Raw genomic sequence first — 20459 nt, forward strand, 5'->3', positions numbered from 1 at the left:
GGCAAGTCGTCTTAACGCTCCCAGTGATGGCAGCGTGCGTACAGGCCGCGCATGTGCAGTTTGCCCCAGACCGGACAACTTATTGGGGCCGATTACAGAAGATCTAGCAGGTGGCGGAGGATTGTGAGGGAGAATTAGCCCGGAGGGGGCTGGAGGAAGCCCCAGGTATGTATAATTTTTTTCTCCAGCCCCATCTCGGGATTGCATTGTATGCCAATCTCATGTCTGGTGCAGCAAAAAAAGCACGTCAGCCATCTTTTTTTCCCTGCAGAAAATTCCCACAACAATGCAAGTCAAATGCAATGCCAGTGACGTGCATTTGATGTAAACGTGAATTCGTAAAAACACAAATGCAAATGCTGTTATGTGTGAAAGGAGCCCTAATTGCCTGTTTCCACTTGTGCCCTGATGTGTTTCCGACACGCATGCTGGGCACTTGCTTCAATGTGATATACATGTGACTCCCTCCTCTAGACATGCCATACATGGACCCTTCACGAAGTGCACACAACCTGTGATACATGAATTACACATCTCAGCCCAATACAAGCATACAAATGCAGCCTGCATTTCAATCTCCAGGTTTACATGGATTGACATGTAAATATTATATACTTTATTGTGCATAATTTGGCAGTATCGTATCATGCAAGAAATACAAGGAATGTCAGGCAATCATTTTGTTCATGAGCTGTTCTGGAACCTCAGCCTTCAGCTTGTTGTGAGCACAATAAGGATCGCAAAATGTCAGTGCAGCGCTTCATAAAACAGTCAAATAAATTGGAGTATGGTTTGCTCCATATGTCACATGACAAAGGCATGTTTGAAGATGGGGTGGGATGATGCCTGCCACTCTAGGTGCCAATGCCATTCTTAATTTTTACAATTGTAAAAAATGATTTAAAAAATAATAAAAAATGATGCAGCTAATAACATAACTGTCCATAAAACACGCATCGGTTCTGCAAACACCAAAATAAACGACTTATTTTTGTGAGTCCTCCTTGATGAAAGCTCCAGGGAAGATGTTTGCTAATGAAACATGCCACTTCTTGTCAAAAGAAGATAGCTTAACATGCTATGAAAGCAATTTATACAGGCAGAACGGAGGTGACAGGTCTGCTTTAAGTATTCATCCGACCCTGTTTATCCTGGTGAGAAATCTTCAACTCCAGCTTATTAAAAAGTTTTTGGGGGAGTTTGCAAAGTTGTTGCAAAGTTTCAAAAGATGATTTCTTCTTTTAAAGTTATTTATAATTCGTCTCCCACAGTCCATCCTAGGTTTAGATGTTGTCCCCTGCCTGATACTGGGGCTCAGTGGCTGTAAAGTAATCTTCCAGAAAAGACTGCAAGTATTCAAATGTTGGCCTTTCTTCTGGGTCACCCTTCCAGCACTGCAGCATAAGGTCATGGAGAGACGGGGGGCAGCTCGGAGGGCAGGGCATGCGGTACCCTTTTTCCACTTGCTCCAGCACTTCTCTGTTATTCATTCCTAGTATAGAAGGAAAAAAGGTATTAGTGACACATGTCTTGTACAGACAAAATAAGGTAAAAGGAGACTTGATTATTATACCTATAAGTGCCTAAATAAGGACTTACTAGTGCCCAGGTATTTACAGCTATACATCGATATGAACTTGCACTTCCATGCACACTAATGTGAAATCTAAGTATAGCTGTGTATCTGTTACATTACTCTAAGCTCCCCAGATCCTGTTGCCTAGCAGATTTTTTTTGCACCTGGATACGGAATTCTTCCCTTCGTCACCAGCTCAGACACCAGGATTCCAAATGACCACACATCAGATTTGATGGTAAATCTTCCATACAAAGCGGCTTCAGGAGCTGTCCATTTGATAGGGAATTTAGCACCTATTTGGAAGCAAAGTGATATCATTAGGAATAAGGATCACACTGTTATTAATATGAATTGTAGCTAAAGATCTGGCTTGCATTTTGTGCATCATGAAAAGCATTCACATAACGGTATAAATTGCCTTCAAAGAAAAATAAACAAATAAAGAAGATAAGAGAAAGACGACACAGTTTCTTCAATTCAGTCTTTCGATGCAGTTCTAATTATCATCTGATAACACAGTAAGCAGAGCCTGACCTGAAGAAGACCAGATGAATGAGTTAATAACAGACTCCTGGGAGGGAGGAATGTTCCTGCTGCTGTTTAGCATCATCATGTGCTCAGAGCATGAGGGGGTGTGGCTCAGACAGTCTGTCCCAGAAGGACACAGCCTGTAGGTCTGAAAGTCTCTGCTGCAGGAAATGACTGGTGAAAGAGTTCCTGACCTGGTAGTGTTGTCTTTACAAGGGAGCAAGCTCAGTTACAAAGAACTAGAAATATTGGGTTTGTCGCACAAAGGATGGTTTACCAGTCCTAATACTAGGGGAGCACTAACCATTACTCCATTCGCACCACGTGCGCTACCAAGATAACACATGCATTGCTTTGGTAATATTTTAGAGATTCAATTTTGGTGAATTCTAATAGTAGTAGTGTCCTACGGCCCATACACACGGGCTACAACTGTCGCCGCAACCACGTGGCACGCGCGTGTTGCGGCGACAGGTCGCCCATGTGTATGATGCGCGCGCCCCGAGCCGTCGCTACTCAGAGCTGTTGCCGGGCGATTGACTTGGTCAATCGCCTGCAACAGCTGTCGCCGCAACTTCGACGCAACTGTCGCTAGTCCGTCGTGTGTATGCGGACTAGCGACAGCAACTCCATACACAATGTATGGAGCTTCCGGCGGGGGAACGGCGGGGGGGAAGAACCTTCAGCGACAGCTTCCGCCGCATCTCTGTCCCTTTGTGCGCCGTGTGTACGGCTGTTGCACAGAGGGACCTGGAGACGAGCTGTCGCTGCCTTGTGAGTACGAGGCTTAAAATGATCCTTTAGTCTGGTAAGAAAAAAAAAACTTACTTTACTCACCTGGGGCTTCCCTCAGCCCCCTGCAGCCGATCGGTGCCCTCGCCGCCTCGCTCTGATCCTCCTGGACCCGACGGCGAACACTTCCGGTTTCGCCGCCAGGACCCGACAGGCATGGGAACGCGAGTCATTCTCCGCGTTCCCAGCCAAAATATTGTCCCCTATGGTGCTATTGCGGCCTCCTGACGACTAAACAGGAAGTGGTCGCCGTCGGGTCCAGGAGGATCAGAGCGAGGCGGCAAGGGCACCGATCGGCTGCAGGGGGCTGAGGGAAGCCCCAGGTGAGTAAAACTCATTTTTTTTTACCAGACTTAAGGATCACTTTAAGACTTAAAGTGACCCTGATGTAAACCTGAGCCATATAAACTGGAAATACCTACAGCGATAGCTGCATGACTAAATGATTTTGTTCCTCCAGAGCTATACCCTGGAGAATAATATGCAATGTCCTGATTTTACTAAGAATGTCAGGGTGATTTTCCAGAGTGTCAGAAGGAAGTCTTTCAAGCATCTCCTTTGAGGCTTTAATATGATGGAGGTATGAAACAATAGGGAAACTTGGGTCACTGAGCTCTAGTCTCAATTCAGGTTTACCACATTTAAGGTACTCCAGTCTCTGGCATTGCAGAAGGTGGAGGCTCATCAGCTTTTTTTCAATTATTCCACTAGAAAGCGTTTCCGGTTGCCCATATAACACAAGTCTGCAGGCATAATTCCTCCCTGAGCCTTTCCTCCTCCTCTGACTTTCCGTTCTGTATATTAGCATAAAGTGTGCACATAGTGGGAGGTCATGAGCCTGGTCTCAGCTGGACCTCTGCAAGCTGCAGACGAGAAACGTGACCATTTTTTTTTATACCAGAATCTATTTATAAATTCTGCTGCTCCTAGTGCACCACAGACTTTTGACTGTACAATCGGTTTCAATATTACTACATTGAAACGTGATGTTACCATGTTGTGAACTGTTATGCTAGCAATGATGATACTGAAGCATAATATAAGACAGACAGCAGAGTCCTCCCTTAGTTCAGCATCCCTCTATACCAGGTTCCCAACATGGACGATCAAAGCAGATGTGATGTACAATCTGCTGTGTCCATCCATATAATTGTGAAGTACAGTGTAAGGGACCTGTCATAGATACTATTATTATTTAGTTACAGTATATGTAATGCTGACATCTTCTGCAGCCCTTTAACAGAAGTATCCTTCTTATCACTAAATGCCCCTCACAATCTAATCCCTCCCATAGCCATAAGCTCTGTGTAAACTGATCTTATACATAACACAGGCTCAGTCAACATGTCCATTAGTGACCATTGCGGAAACTAATCTGATTTTGGCCCTAGTGTGAACCTAGCCTCTTGCCACGTTCACAGTGGCCATTGCCTTGCATTTCCTGTGACAACAGGTCGGATCAGGTAAGCGTCGCTACACATGTTATACTCGCATTGTGTCAGGTACAGTGAAGCATACAGTCAATGAAAAGTATTTTCATGTTCACTGTTAATGTGTACGTTTTGTGGTAACGCACTGCATACCGCAACCTGTTATACTGCACCCACCACACTGCAAACATTGCATAGGTGGTGCATTGTAGTGCGGTAACCCCAATGCACCACTGTGAACCTGCCCTTACAGACATACAGTGGGTTGCAAAAGTATTCGGCCCCCTTGAAGTTTTCCACATTTTGTCATATTACTGTCACAAACATGAATCAATTTTATTGGAATTCCACATGAAAGACCAATACAAAGTGGTGTACACATGAGAAGTGGAACGAAAATCACACATGATTCCAAACATTTTTTACAAATAAATAACTGCAAAGTGGTGTGTGCATAATTATTCAGCCCCCTTTGATCTGAGTGCAGTCAGTTGCCTATAGACATTGCCTGATGAGTGTTAATAACTAAATAGAGTGCACCTGTGTGTAATCTAATGTCAGTACAAATACAGCTGCTCTGTGACGTCCTCAGAGGATGTCTAAGAGAATATTGGGAGCAACAACACCGTGAAGTCCAAAGAACACACAAGACAGGCCCAAGACAGGTCAGGGATCAAGTTATTGAGAAATTTAAAGCAGGCTTAGGCTACAAAAAGATTTCCAAAGCCTTGAACGTGCCAAGGAGGGTAACAGTAAAAAAGGGCGCAGGAGGCTAGTGGACAAATCGGGCGCCGCCATTCACTCCTATAAAAATTATCGTTTAATGGGCGCCGAACAGGAAAAAAGGGCGCCCGAGAATAATAACGTTTTCCAACAGCGCCCGAAGATTTTTCATGTTTTATAACTGCTTGTGATGATTTACGTTTCTTATTTCAATAAAACATTATTTTAAATGTTATCCCTTACTGTTTGTAAAACATTATTATTCACAAAACAAAGCGATCAGTGCGTAATGTAAATTGTAATATATTTTATCCCTTACTGTTATAAAGTAAGGGATTTAAAACATTATTCTACACACAATACAGTGAGCACTAAGGAGGGTCTTAGGTTTAGGCACCAACAGGGTGGTCTTAGGTTTAGGCACCAACAGGGGGGTCTTAGGTTTAGGCACCAACAGGGGGGTCTTAGGTTTAGGCACCAACAGGGGGGTCTTAGGTTTAGGCACCAACAGGGGGTCTTAGGTTTAGGCACCAACAGGGGGGTCTTAGGTTTAGGCACCAACAGGGGGTCTTAGGTTTAGGCACCAACAGGGGGGTCTTAGGTTTAGGCACCAACAGGGGGGTCTTAGGTTTAGGCACTAACAGGGGGGTCTTAGGTTTAGGCACTAACAGGGGGGTCTTAGGTTTAGGCACCAACAGGGGGGTCTTAGGTTTAGGCACCAACAGGGGGGTCTTAGGTTTAGGCACTAACAGGGGGGTCTAGGGGTTAGGGGTAGGTACAGGGAGGGTTACTTAGGCACCAACAGGGGGGGGTCTTAGGTTTAGGCATCAACAGGGGGGTCTAGAGGTTAGGGGTAGGTACAGGGAGGGTTACTTAGTAATTTTTTTTTTAAACGTTATTATACGTTTCACTATTTAAACGGAAGATTAACGTTTTTACAATTGCCGATTTAATGCACATTATTTAATGATTTATAACTTTACAAAACATTAATTTTAAACGAAATACAGTACAATACATTTTTAAACGTTATCCATGCTTATCGTTTAAAACCCCGCGCCCTTTTTTCCCAGCGCCCCTTTTTAACGCACTGTTCAAGTGATCATTCAGAAATGGAAGGAGTATGGCACAACTGTAAACCTACCAAGACAAGGCTGTCCACCTAAACTCACAGGCCGAACAAGGAGAGCGCTGATGAGAAATGCAGTCAAGAGGCCCATGGTGACTCTGGACGAGCTGCAGAGATCTACAGCTCAGGTGGGAGACTCTGTCCATAGGACAACTATTAGTCATGCACTGTACAAAGTTGGCCTTTATGGAAGAGTGGAAAGAAGAAAGCAATTGTTAACAGAAAGCATAAGAAGTCCCGTTTGCAGTTTGCCACAAGCCATGTGGGGGACACAGCAACCATGTGGAAGAAGGTGCTCTGGTCAGATGAGACCAAAATGGAACTTTTTGGCCAAAAATGCAAAACGCTATGTGTGGCAGAAAACTAACACTGCACATCACTCTGAACACACCATCCCCACTGTGAAATATGGTGGTGGCAGCATCATGCTCGGGGGGTGCATCTCTTCAGCAGGGACAGGGAAGCTGGTCAGAGTTGATGGGAAGATAGATGGAGCCACATACAGGGCAAACTTGGAAGAAAACCTCTTGGAGACTGCAAAAGACTTGAGACTGGGGCGGAGGTTCACCTTCCAGCAGGACAATGACCCTAAACATAATGCCAGGGCAACAATGGAATGGTTTAAAACAAAACATATCTATGTGTTAGAATGGCCCAGTCAAAGTCCAGATCTAAATTCAATCGAGAATCTGTGGCAAGATCTGAAAACTGCTGTTCACAAATGCTTTCCATCTAATCTGACTGAGCTGGAGCTGTTTTGCAAAGAAGAATGGGCAAGGATTTCAGTCTCTAGATGTGCAAAGCTGGTAGAGACATACCCTAAAAGACTGTCAGCTGTAATTGCAGTAAAAGGTGGTTCTACAAAGTATTGACTGAGGGGGCCGAATAATTACGCACACCCCACTTTAACGTTATTTATTTGTAAAAAATGTTTGGAATGATGTATGATTTTCGATCCACTTCTCACGTGTACACCACTCTGTATTGGTCTTTCATGTGGAATTCCAATAAAATTGATTCATGTTTGTGGCAGTAATGTGACAAAATGTGAAAAACTTCAAGGGAGCCGAATACGTTTGCAACCCACTGTATAACCAGAGTTCCTCATTATTACCAAATGCTGAATTTTTCTTTAGGGCTCATTCAGATCATTCCACGCAGATGGCTGTGCGATCGGAACGCAACACGTACGATTGCACGCCATCTGCGCCACTGTGCTCTGCAGATCCCATTCACTACAGTGAAGGGGATCTGCGCTGAGATTCCCGAAAATGCATGCAGCAGCGCGATAGCGCATCGTGCTGCTGCTCAGCGCATATGATGGGAATGGTAGAAGGGCTGTCTATATCCTTCTACCATTCTTGCGTGTCGCACACTATGCGCGCTGCCAAAATGCACACGGCAGCGCGCATAGTCTGAACGTGGCCTAAGTCAAACAAAAACAGACCAGAACATCTTAGAGGCATGTGAGTCACACTAGTGTGAATACAGTTCCCTTCCACCATCTTTATAAGGGATCTAATAAGCTACATAGCTTCCCTCAAAAAAGTAGCCTGAAGATACAAAGTCAGAGCTTGGAAGAAATGTTATTCATAAAGTCCTTGTAAAAAACACTGCTTAGTGCAGTTGTTGTGAGACTGAGTGCTGAGGCGAGCTGGTGTGTCGTGAGCACAACGCATGGCAATATTACCGTGTACCAGGAGTTAGGGCCCGTTTCCACTAGGAGCGGTGCGATGCAGCTACATAGCCGCGGATGTGCAGTGCGGTGCGCAGCGATCCAGAAATCTGCAGCATGCTGCAGATTTTCGCACGCCCGCAGCCACCCACAGCCGCGTCCCATCTCCTCCATGGAGTTGCGGAAGCGATGCGGTCGGCGGCGGAAGTGATGCGATGTGGCTAGGTAGCCGCATTTGCATCACTTACTAGTGGAAACGGGCCCTTACATTATTAGTGTGACCCACGGTACTAGAGTAGCACAAATGTTGCTATGGTAACGTCCATTACTAATGAGTTACCATTTGTAATTCTTGTTACCGTAACAACATTCACTCCACTTGATTACCATGGGGTGCGCTAATAGCGTAACTCGCGATACACACTGCTGGTAGTAGCGGTAATATTGCCATGTGCTGTCTGTGCACGCCAATATTACTGCACTTTTATGCATAAACCCCAATGTTTTCTCTAAAGCAATTCCTAATATCACACTAGTGAATAAAATGCTGGTGGGTGGTTTGTAGAGTCTTGTACTAAATAAATATGGATTTAGTCTGGGTACAGTGGGTATGGAAAAGACTCACCTCATTCAAAATATATAATATTTCTTGCATCCCAGGCTTAACTGCAGAGACACACACAAATACACTATGCTTCCTCTCTGGCGTACGAATATTCCGCTGCCGGTGAGCTGGGCGCAAGGTGAGGCAAATAGCGGTATAGGTGGCGTAAAATACTATTCCCCCTCCTTAGAGGGAGAAGTACCGTATATACTCGCAAGCAAGCCGACCCGCATGTAAGCCGACCCCCCCACTTTTACCCCAAAAAACAGGAAAAAATGATTGACCCTCATGTAAGCCGGGGTAGGAAACGCTGGCCGCGTGATCCCCCCAGTATGTCCCAGTATAGCTAGTATAGTGCCCAGTATAGGTAGGTAGTGCTCAGTATAGCAAGTAAAATGCCCCAGTATAGCTAGTATAGTGCTCATTATAGCTAGTATAGTGCTCAGTATAGCTAGTATAGTGCTCATTATAGCTAGTGAAGTGCCCCAGTTTAGCTAGTATAGTGCTCAGTATAGGTAGGTAGTACTCAGTATAGCTAGTAAAATGCCCCAGTATAGCTAGTATAGTGCTCAGTATAGCTAGTATAGTGCTCAGTATAGCTAGTATAGTGCTCAGTATAGCTAGTGAAGTGCCCCAGTTTAGCTAGTATAGTGCTCAGTATAGTTAGTATAGTGCCCCCAGTATAGCTAGTATAGTGCCCCCAGTATAGCTAGTATAGTGCCCCCAGTATAGCTAGTATAGTGCCCCCAGTATAGCTAGTATAGTGCCCCATTATAGCTAGTATAGTGCCCCATTATAGCTAGTATAGTGCCCCATTATAGCTAGTATAGTGCCCCCAGTATAGCTAGTATAGTGCCCCCAGTATAGCTAGTATAGTGCCCCCAGTATAGCTAGTATAGTGCCCCCAGTATAGCTAGTATAGTGCCCCCAGTATAGCTAGTATAGTGCCCCCAGTATAGCTAGTATAGTGCCCCATTATAGCTAGTATAGTGCCCCATTATAGCTAGCATAATGCCCCAGTATGGGTGGGTAGGTGCTGTCCCTCCCCGCTCCCCCTGCGGCCGCCGCTGCTGCTATTACCTCAGGCGGCGCCGCTTCCTCTATCCCCGTCCTCCTCCGGTAGTAACTCATTCACAGCAGCGCGCCTCTCGCTGCTGTGATGACGAGGAAACCATAGAGAGCGGCTTCCTGTAGCGTGATGCCGTTACTATGGGAACCGCTCTCTATGGTTTCCTGCGTCATCACAGCAGCGGGGGGCGCGCTGCTGTGTGAATGAGTTACCGGAGGAGGACGGGGATAGAGGCAGCGGCGCCGCCTGAGGTAATAGCAGCAGCGGCGGCCGCAGGGGGAGCGGGGAGGGACAGCACCTATCCACCCACCCACACATGACTCGCAAGCAAGCCGACCCCCCAACTTTTGGCCCACTTTTGGGGGGTCAAAAATTCGGCTTGCTTGCGAGTATATACGGTAAGTTGGTGTCTGGCGGTTGCCAGAACCCCGAATTACCCTTGTGAAGGGTGCGCACCATAGCATTACTGCTATATTTCCATCCAGCATAGGCACTCGGTGCTCACCTGCACCGTCTCTCTGCATTATAGAAGGAGAGTGATATATCAGTGCACTATGCCTCCTCTCCATAATGTACAGGGGATTGGTATACCACTGCACTACTCTTCCTCTCTGCACTATACATGGAGAATGGTATACAGGCACACTATTACCCCCCCCCCCCCCCCCCTCCTCCCTGGATTATGCGTGGACTGGAGAATGGTATACCAGTACAATGTGCCTGCTTTGCATTACACATGTAGAACAGTACTATGCCTCATCTGCATTGAACAGCGAGAGTGGTATATCAGGTGACTATGCTGCATTATAACGGGAGATCGGTATACCAATGCATTTTTCTTCCTTCCTGTATTATGCAAGGGGAATGGTATTCCATACCTCCCAATGTTTGGACATAAGAAAGAGGGGCACTACACCACACCCCTAACCATGCCTCCTGCACACACCTAGTCATGCATACCATGAAGTTTTCAATAGGGAAAAATATGTTGTTTTATAATTCAAACCACACTGGTCCCTTCGATTGCGGTTCATTTTCCTTTATATTAACATATGAAAATAAGAAATATATCACTTTAAAGGATGGGAATACCATTTAGAGTCAATAAAAACACGTGTTTAGTAGAAATATACATATATTGACATAGAGCTGTACGAGTCCTGAAAGAAGGATGACTGATGAAGAGGGACAGAGGGATTGGGCTCCCCAAGAGGGACTGTCCCTCCAAAATAATGACATTTGGGAGCTATGTAAATCTGATGTCCTATGCCTCATTCCTCCACTTTGCATGGAAAAATGGTATAACAGTGCCCTATGTCTCTTCTTGACAGTCTGCAGGGAGAATGGTATACTAGAGCCCTATGCCTCCTCCCACCAGTAAACCAGTATAATAATTCCTCCGCCGAACAATATGCAGGGAAAATTGTACACCAGAGCCCTATGCCTCCTTCCTGCCAGTATACAGGGAGAATGGTTTACTAGAGCCCCATGCCTCCTCCTGGCAGTATGTAGGGAGAGTGGTATACCAGTGCACTATACATTCTTCTGCCAGTCTGCAGGGAGTATGGCATACTAAAGCCCCATGCCTCCTCCCAACAGTATTAGGGAGGATTATATACCAGTGCCATATGCCTCCTTCTGTCAGTCTGCAGGGAGAGTAGTATACCAGTGCCCTATGCCTCCTTCTGCCAGTCTGCAGGGAGAGTGGTATAACCAGTGTCTGATGCCTCCTTCTACCAGTCTGCAGGGAGAGTAGTATACCAGTGCCCTATTCCTCCTTCTGCCAGTCTGCAGGGAGAGTGGTATAACCAGTGTCTGATGCCTCCTTGTACCAGTCTGCAGGGAGAGTAGTATACCAGTGCCCTATGCCTCCTTCTGCCAGTCTGCAGGGAGAGTGGTATAACTAGTGTCTGATGCCTCCTTCTGCCAGTCTGCAGGGAGAGTGGTATAACCAGTGTCCTATGCCTCCTTCTGCCAGTCTTAAGGGGAAGTGGTATACCAGTGTCATATGTACTGAGCGCGCCCAAGCTGGGCTGCAGCTCTCTCAAGCTGCTCCACATCTTGTCTCAGAAATTTGACTATTTAAATACATTTGGGCATGGACAGGACCAAAAATACAGAGGAATCCTATGCATCACCTCTCTGGCAACAACTACAGCTCATCAGAAATTATGGATCACTTTGGATGGCTGAGATTTAAACTGGATTAAAATTGGACTTGGACTGAAAATGCCTAGCCTGCTAGGAGCTGACCTCAAACTTTGAAATTCTTCAACTTTCTTCAACCCTCAGCTCCTGATCCTTCTGTAAGTAACGGAAATGGCAAAAAACACCTTGTGAGCTTTCTATGTTATGACTATCCTATTTCTACATTTATTCCAAACTTTTTAAATTGAAACAAGGAACTGTCTTAATTTGTTTTAATCTGGAGCATCTTCTTTTTTTTTTCTGAGAAGTACAGCTTGCAAAAGACCCCTTCCCTTTGATCTCAGCAGGGTGTCTATCAGCTGTCCAAATGCCACCATTAAAATACTCAGCTGAGATGCTTATCTATATTGCAACCTCTGTTCCCAAGAAACTGTTATGGCCCGTACTCACGGGCTGCAGAAGTGGCCTGTCGCCAGCACACGTGAGCGTGCTAGCGACAGGCCGGCGACAGCTTCTCTCCAGGTCCCTCCGCGTACACACGCGGAAGAGGGACCAGCGGCGAGACGGAAGCTGTCGCCGACGTTCCTCCTCCCCCCGCCGGAAGCTTCATTCACTTCATTCAGCTTCATGGAGGTTGCTGTCGCTAGTCCGCGTATTCACGCGGACTAGCGACAGTTGCGGCGGAGGTGCGGCGGCGACTGTTGCCATGCGATTGAAACTTTCAATCGCATGGCGACAAGAGCGGCGGGCGACAGTTCGGGGTGCGCGCGCGTGCGACGGCCCATACTCACGGGCGACCTGTCGCCGCAACACGCGCGCGCCGCATGTTGAGGCGACAAAAGTCCCTCGTGAGTATGGGCCATAACAAATAGATTCTGCTTTGATTACCCCTCTAAAATCCTTTGGGATTCTCAAGAAAACAAGGCGGGGGAAGAGGGGAGGAGGTGCAGGCACCCATAAATCAAAGCCAAAGCAATCATCACATATCTATAAATCAGCTGTATCAGTAAAGGACCCAGATAACAGAGACAGCTGCCACACTCCTGATTACAACCCCCAGCCAGGAGCTAGGAACACAGACCTCAAAGTTAAGGGAAACAACATTAAAGCAGTACTCTGCAATGCCAGGTCCATAAACAACAAAACAGCAGTTATTCATGATCTAATAGAGGCTTCAGATCTAGCTTTAATTACAGAGACATGGTTGGATCAGAACTCAGGACCCACTCTCGCAGCTGTGGTACCAGACAATTACTCAGTTTTACACTGTGAAAGGCAAAACCGCAAGGGCGGAGGATTAGCTCTGTGCTTCAAATCCAGTTTGAATATTAAACCCCTTGCTGTAGCCCCCACCCACTCTTTTGAATGTCTAGCAGCCCAGCTCTCAGCTGGAAAAAAAATAAACATACTGCTTGTCTACCGACCCCCTGACGCTGGCTCAGCTTTTCTCAAGGAAATAGCAGAACTTGTATCTTGCATAACACTGAAACACCCTAGGTGGATAATTCTTGGAGACTTTAGCGCACGGGTCGATACACACTCTTCCCAATTTGGAACTAAGCTACTTCTCTCCATGAATGAACTGGGCTTCTCTCAAGCCGTCAACCTCCCTACCCACAAAAAAGGACACACTTTGGACCTCATTTTCCATTCAGAACTCCTAATATCCAATGTGGAAATTGATCCAGTAGTTTGGTCAGACCACCACACTGTCCACTTCTCCTTTACAGCACCGGCTACAAAACACCAAGTGAAAGAACTAATAAAATATCGTTCCTTGAAAGGTTTGACACCCCAACACCTTCAGAACAGCCTTAATCTAGGTGGACTGACAGATCACAACTTAGGCCTTGAATCCATGGTCCTTAAATATAACCACAATGTCTCAGCCGCTTTTGACGCCATAGCTCCCTTAAAGATTAAACGTTCCGCACCATTACATCACGCTCGCTGGTTTGACAACTCTATAAAGGAACTAAAGAAACAGGGACGCAGACTGGAACGAAGGTGGCGCAAACATCAGTCTCCTGATGACAAACTTTCCCTAATTGCTCACCTGAAAAAATATCAAACAATGATTAACAAAAAGAAGTCCTAATTCCTGTCTCACGAAATTGCAAATGCAGCCAACAGACCTGCCCAACTCTTCCGCACGGTTGACAGTCTCTGCAATCCATCTTGCAGGAAATCCAGCATCAGACCTTCACAGGAACTGTGCGAGAAATTTGCCCACTTCTTCTCAGACAAAGTCTCCTCCATACGATCTGCCATTCAATTCACAGCACCAGAAACCCATGCAGAGCCATATAACAGGTGCAAAAATAGCCTACCACCATGGTCTGATTTTAAGGTAATCACTGAAAAAGACATCTTGGATATCCTCTCAAACCTTCGCCAGACTACCTGCGATCTGGACCCTGGCCCCACTAAGTTCATGTTGAAATGCCCTGAACTATTTACACCGGCATTCCACAAAATAGTCAACGGCTCCTTACAAGAAGAGTGGTTTCCCTCTACTCTGAAAGAAGCAATCGTCAGGCCTCTACTCAAGAAACCATCCTTAGACCCAGATGCTCTAAACAGCTACAGACCTGTCTCAAACCTCCCCTTTCTGGGAAAAGTTATTGAAAAGGCTGTCTACCTCCAACTTGAAGCCAGGCTCTCCAGAAACAACATCCTTGACCCTCTTCAATCTGGTTTCAGGAAATATCACAGTTGTGAAACAGCCCTCACCCAGATTTGCAATGATCTGCTCATTGCAAGAGACAAGGGTCAATGTTCCATCCTGATTTTGCTCGACCTCTCAGCGGCTTTTGACACAGTCGATCATGAAATCTTACTCAACAGGCTACAAGAGTACTGTGGCATAGATGGCATTGTTCTCCGGTGGTTCAACTCCTTCCTGGCTGGCAGAACACAAAGGGTAGCCTTAGGGCCCTTCCTCTCCAACCCTGTACCACTAAAATACGGTGTACCTCAGGGCGCAATATTATCCCCTTTACTGTTCACCATATACATGCTGCCACTTGGAGAAATCATACAAAAACATGGCCTGACATATCATTGCTATGCTGATGACACCCAGCTATATTTGTCATTCAAACCTGATGTCACAGACCCTACTCCACAAATAAACGCATGCTTAGCTGAGCTTCAGGAGTGGATGAATAATAATTGGCTAAAACTTAATGCTGACAAAACTGAGGTTCTTGTTATCGAGGGCCAGGGCTCAACAGCAAAGCAGCTCCAGTCTCAACCAACACCGCTAAGGATAAGGAGCTCAGACCTGAACAACTCAGACTGTGTGCGCAGCCTGGGAGTACTGATTGATGGGAAATTAAGCTTCAGGAATCAAATCTCAGCTGTTGTGAAACATTCCTTCTTTCACCTAAGGAATATTGCAAGGATTAAACACCTAATTCCTTCAGAGGATCTTCCAACCCTAGTTCATGCCTTCGTCACATCAAGGTTAGACTACTGCAACGTCCTCTACACAGGCCTGCATAAGAAAGACTTACGCCTCCTGCAATTAGTACAGAATGCCGCCGCAAGGCTGTTAACGAGCCAACCCCGCCATTGCCACATAACACCAACCCTGAGCTCACTCCACTGGCTACCGATAAAATGGAGAATTCTGTTTAAGATTGGCTTACTGACATTCAAATCCTTGCACAATCTGGGCCCTGGATACCTGAAGGACTTGTTGCAACTACATCACACCCCCCACAATCTTAGATCAAAAGGACGTAACACCTTGGTCACCCCCAGAGTCCACCTCAAAACCTTTGGAGACAGAGCCTTTTGTCATGCTGCCCCTACACTTTGGAACTCCCTGCCACACCCAATCAGGACAGCCCCATCCCTGGAAGCATTTAAGTCTAAACTGAAAACCTACCTTTTCAGTCTGGCATTCATGAACATCTGACTATCTCCTCTGTAACACAACCCAGCCTGAAACCCTGTATTAATCTGAGACACAGCTATGCGCTTTGAGTCCTATGGGAGAAAAGCGCTTTACAAATGTTATTGTATTGTATTATTATTATTATTGTATTATCCTTCTGCCAGTCTGCAGGGAGAGTGGTATACCAGTGTCTAATGCCTCCATCTGCCAGTCTGCAGGGAGAGTAGTATACCAGTGTCCTATGCCTCCTTCTGCCAGTTTGCGGGGAGAGTGGTATAACCAGTGTCTGATGCCTCCTTCTGCCAGTCTTAAGGGGAAGTGGTATACCAGTGTCATATGCCTCCTTCTGCCAGTCTGCAGGGAGAGTAGTATACCAGTGTCCTATGCCTCCTTCTGCCAGTTTGCAGGGAAAGAGTGGTATACCAGTGTCTGATGCCTCCATCTGCCAGTCTGCAGGAAGAGTAGTATACCAGTGTCCTATTCCTCCTTCTGCCAGTCTTAAGGGAAAGTGGTATACCAGTGCCCTATGCCTCCTTCTGTCAGTCTGCGGGGAGAGTAGTATACCAGTGTCCTATGCCTCCTTCTGTCAGTCTGCAGGTAGAGTAGTATACCAGTGTCCTTTGGCTCCTTCTGCCAGTCTGCAGGGAGAGTGGTATACCAGTGCCCTATGCCTCCTTCTGCCAGTCTGCAGGAAGAGTGGTATACCAGTGTCCTTTGGCTCCTTCTGCCAGTCTGCAGGGATAGTGCTATACCAGTGCCCTATGCCTCCTTCTGCCAGTCTGCAGGGAGAGTGGTATACCAGTGCCCTATGCCTCCTTCTGCCAGTCTGCAGGGAGAGTGGTATACCAGTGTCCTTTGGCTCCTTCTGCCAGTCTGCAGGGAGAGTGGTATACCAGTGCCCTATGCCTCCTTCTGCCAGTCTGCAGGAAGAGTGGTATACCAGTGTCCTTTGGCTCCTTCTGCCAGTCTGCAGGGATAGTGCTATACCAGTGCCCTATGCCTCCTTCTGCCAGTCTGCAGGGAGAGTGGTATACCAGTGCCCTATGCCTCCTTCTGCCAGTCTGCAGGGAGAGTGGTATACCACCAGTGTCCTTTGGCTCCTTCTGCCAGTCTGCAGGAAGAGTAGTATATCAGTGTCCTATTCCTCCTTCTGCCAGTCTTAAGGGAAAGTGGTATACCAGTGCCCTATGCCTCCTTCTGCCAGTCTGTGGGGAGAGTAGTATACCAGTGTCCTATGCCTCCTTCTGTCAGTCTGCAGGGAGAGTAGTATACCAGTGTCCTTTGGCTCCTTCTGCCAGTCTGCAGGGAGAGTGGTATACCAGTGCCCTATGCCTCCTTCTGCCAGTCTGCAGGAAGAGTGGTATACCAGTGTCCTTTGGCTCCTTCTGCCAGTCTGCAGGGATAGTGCTATACCAGTGCCCTATGCCTCCTTCTGCCAGTCTGCAGGGAGAGTGGTATACCAGTGCCCTATGCCTCCTTCTGCCAGTCTGCAGGGAGAGTGGTATACCAGTGTCCTTTGGCTCCTTCTGCCAGTCTGCAGGGATAGTGGTATACCAGTGTCCTTTGCCTCCTTCTGCCAGTCTGCAGGGAGAGTGGTATACCAATGTTCTATGCTTCCTTCTGCCAGTCTTAAGGGAAAGTGGTATACCAGTGCCATATGCATCCTTCTGCCAGTCTGCAGGGAGAGTGGTATACCAGTGCCCTATGCCTCCTTCTGCCAGTCTGCAGGGAGAGTAGTATACCAGCACCCTATGCCTCCTTCTGCCAGTCTGCAGGGAGAGTAGTCTACCAGTGTCCTATGCCTCCTTCTGCCAGTCTTAAGGGAAAGTGGTATACCAGTGCCCTATGCCTCCTTCTGCTAGTCTACAGGGAGAGTGGTATACCAGTGCCCTATGTCTCCTTCTGCCAGTCTGCAGGGAGAGTGGTATACCAGTGTCCTATTTTACCTTCTGACAGTCTGCAGGGAGAGTAGTATACCAGTGCCCTAAGTCTCCTTCTGCCAGTCTGCAGGGAGAGTGGTATAACCAGTGTCTGATGCCTCCATCTGCCAGTCTGCAGGGAGAGTAGTCTACCAGTGTCATATGCCTCCTTCTGCCAGTCTGCAGGGAGAGTAGTCTACCAGTGTCATATGCCTTCTTCTGCCAGGCTTAAGGGAAAGTGGTATACCAGTGTCCTTTGCCTCCTTCTGCCAGTCTGCAGGGAGAGTGCTATACCAGTTCCCTATGCCTCCTTCTGCCAGTCTGCAGGGAGAGTGGTATACCAGTGTCCTTTGCCTCCTTCTGCCAGTCTGCAGGGAGAGTGCTATACCAGTGCCCTATGCCTCCTTCTGCCAGTCTGCAGGGAGAGTGGTATACCAGTGTCCTTTGGCTCCTTCTGCCAGTCTTAAGGAAGAGTGATATACCAGTGTCCTATGCCTCCTTCTGCTAGTCTACAGGGAGAGTGGTATACCAGTGCCAGTGCAGTTTCTAGGCTAAAATGCACCCAGGGCGAGGGTGTAAAAATTGCGCCCCCCCCGGAGCAAGGTATGGGTGCCCACAGTGTAGGTTAGCCAGGTCTAGTTGCACTCAGTATAGATTCCCCCAGAATAGGTACCCCAGTATAGGTAGCCAGCTATAGGTACCCCAGTATAGGTAGCCAGGCATAGGTGAGCCAGTATAGTTGCCTCCGGTATAGGTTAGCCAGGTAGGTGCCTCTAGTATAGGTAGCCAGTATAGTTGCCCACAGTATAGGTTAGATAGGCAGGCGTCCCCGGTATAAGTTAGATAGTTAGGTGCCCCCACTACAGGTTAGCTAGGTGGGTGCCTCTAATATAGGTAGCCAGAATAGTTGCCCCCCGCATAGCTTAGATAGGTAGATGCCCCCAGTATAGGTTAGTTAGGTAGGTGCCTCCAATATAGGTAGCCAGTATAGTTGTCACCTGTATAGACTAGCTAGGTAGGTAGGTGCCCCCAATACAGGTTAGATAAGTTAATGCTCCTACTATAGGTTAGATAGGAAGGTGCCCCCCAGTATAGGTTAGGAAGGTGCCCCCCAGTATAGGTTAGATAGGTAGCTGCCCCCCAGTATAGGATAGGTAGGTGCCCCCCAGTATAGGTTAGATAGGTAGGTGCCCCCCAGTATAGGTTAGATAGGTAGCTGCCCCCCAGTATAGGTTAGATTAGGTAGCTGCCCCCTCAGTATAGGTTAGATTAGGTAGCTGCCCCCCAGGTTAGATAGGTAGCTGCCCCCCAGTATAGGTTAGGTAGGTGCCCCAGTATAGGTTAGATAGGTAGCTGCCCCCAGTATAGGTTAGATAGGTAGCTGCCCCCCAGTATAGGTTAGATAGGTAGGTGCCCCCCAGTATAGGTTAGATAGGTAGGTGCCTCCCAGTGTAGGTTAGATTAGGTAGCTGCCCCCTCAGTATAGGTTAGATTAGGTAGCTTCCCCCCAGTATAGGTTAGATTAGGTAGGTGCCCCCCAGTATAGGTTAGCTTAGGTAGGTGCCCCCCAGTATAGGTTAGATAGGTAGCTTCCCCCAGTATAGGTTAGATAGGTAGCTGCTCCCCAGTATAGGTTAGATAGGTAGCTGCTCCCCAGTATAGGTTAGATAGGTAGGTGCCCCCCAGTATAGGTTAGATAGGTAGGTGCCGCCCAGTATATGTTAGATTAGGTAGCTGCCCCCTCAGTATAGGTTAGATTAGGTAGCTGCCACCCAGTATAGGTTAGATTAGGTAGGTGTCCCCCAGTATAGGTTAGATTAGGTAGGTGCCCCCCAGTATAGGTTAGATTAGGTAGGTGCCCCCCCCCCCCAGTATAGGTTAGATTAGGTAGGTGCCCCCCAGTATAGGTTAGATTAGGTAGCTGCCCCCCAGTATAGGTTAGATAGGTAGGTGCCCCCCAGTATAGGTTAGATTAGGTAGGTGCCCCCCAGGATAGGTTAGATAGGTAAGTGCCCCCCAGGATAGGTTAGATAGGTAGCTGCCCCAGTATAGGTTAGGTAGGTGCCCCCCATGATGGAGGGGGGAGCCGCAGCCGCGGGGAGGGCAGCCCGACCTCTCCCTCCCTCTCCCTGGGCCGCCCTCCATGCGATCCCCCCTCGGACGAAGTGCAGAGTAATGCGCAGGGAAGCGCTATAGAAAGCTACTCACCTCGCTGGCTCCAAGCGCTGCTCTCTCGCCGCCAGTCTCCTCTCTCTGCCTACACGCTGATACACACACACGCTGCTTCCTGTTTAGCAGCGTGTGTGTATCAGCGTGTAGGCAGAGATGAGACTGGCGGCGAAAGAGCAGCGCTTGGAGCCAGCGAGGTGAGTAGTTTTCTATAGCGCTTCCCTGCGCATTACTCTGCACTTCGTCCGAGGGGGGATCGCATGGAGGGCGGCCCAGGGAGAGGGAGGGAGAGGTCGGGCTGCCCTCCCCGCGGCTGCGGCTCCCCCCTCCATCACAGCGCCCCCCTCCCAGCAGCGCCCCGGGCGGCGGCACGCCCCGCACGGGGGTAGAAACGGCCATGACCAGTGCCCTATGCCTCCTTCTGCCAGTCTGCAGGGAGAGTGCTATACCAGTGCCCTATGCCTCCTTCTGCCAGTCTGCAGGGAGAATGGTATACCAGTGCCCTATGCCTCCTTCTGCCAGTCTGCAGGGAGAGTGCCATACCAGTGCCCTATGCCTCCTTCTGCCAGTCTGCAGGGAGAGTGCTATACCAGTGCCCTATGCCTCCTTCTGCCAGTCTGCACGGAGAGTGGTATACCAGTGCCCTATGCCTCCTTCTGCCAGTCTGCAGGGAGAGTGGTATACCAGTGCCCTATGCCTCCTTCTGCCAGTCTGCAGGGAGAGTGGTATACCAGTGCCCTATGCCTCCTTCTGCCAGTCTGCAGGGAGAGTGGTATACCAGTGCCCTATG

The 20459-nt window shown here is 47.8% G+C and overlaps 1 protein-coding gene across 1 annotated transcript in view; it reads right to left on the minus strand.

Annotated features, from left to right (window-relative positions):
- Nucleotides 1–593: 593 nt before the first annotated feature.
- Nucleotides 594–20459, minus strand: part of FGR (FGR proto-oncogene, Src family tyrosine kinase) — a 51330-nt gene continuing 31464 nt past the window's right edge. Inside the window, exons 10-11 of the mRNA XM_068269257.1 lie at nucleotides 1741–1872; nucleotides 594–1492 (exon numbers count right to left, since the gene is read on the minus strand). Coding sequence (XP_068125358.1) covers nucleotides 1284–1492; nucleotides 1741–1872 — 341 coding nt within the window. The 3' untranslated portion in view covers nucleotides 594–1283. The remainder of the gene's footprint in view (nucleotides 1493–1740; nucleotides 1873–20459) is intronic.

This window comes from Hyperolius riggenbachi, chromosome 2 (assembly GCF_040937935.1).
Source record: "Hyperolius riggenbachi isolate aHypRig1 chromosome 2, aHypRig1.pri, whole genome shotgun sequence".
Taxonomy (NCBI): domain Eukaryota; kingdom Metazoa; phylum Chordata; class Amphibia; order Anura; family Hyperoliidae; genus Hyperolius; species Hyperolius riggenbachi.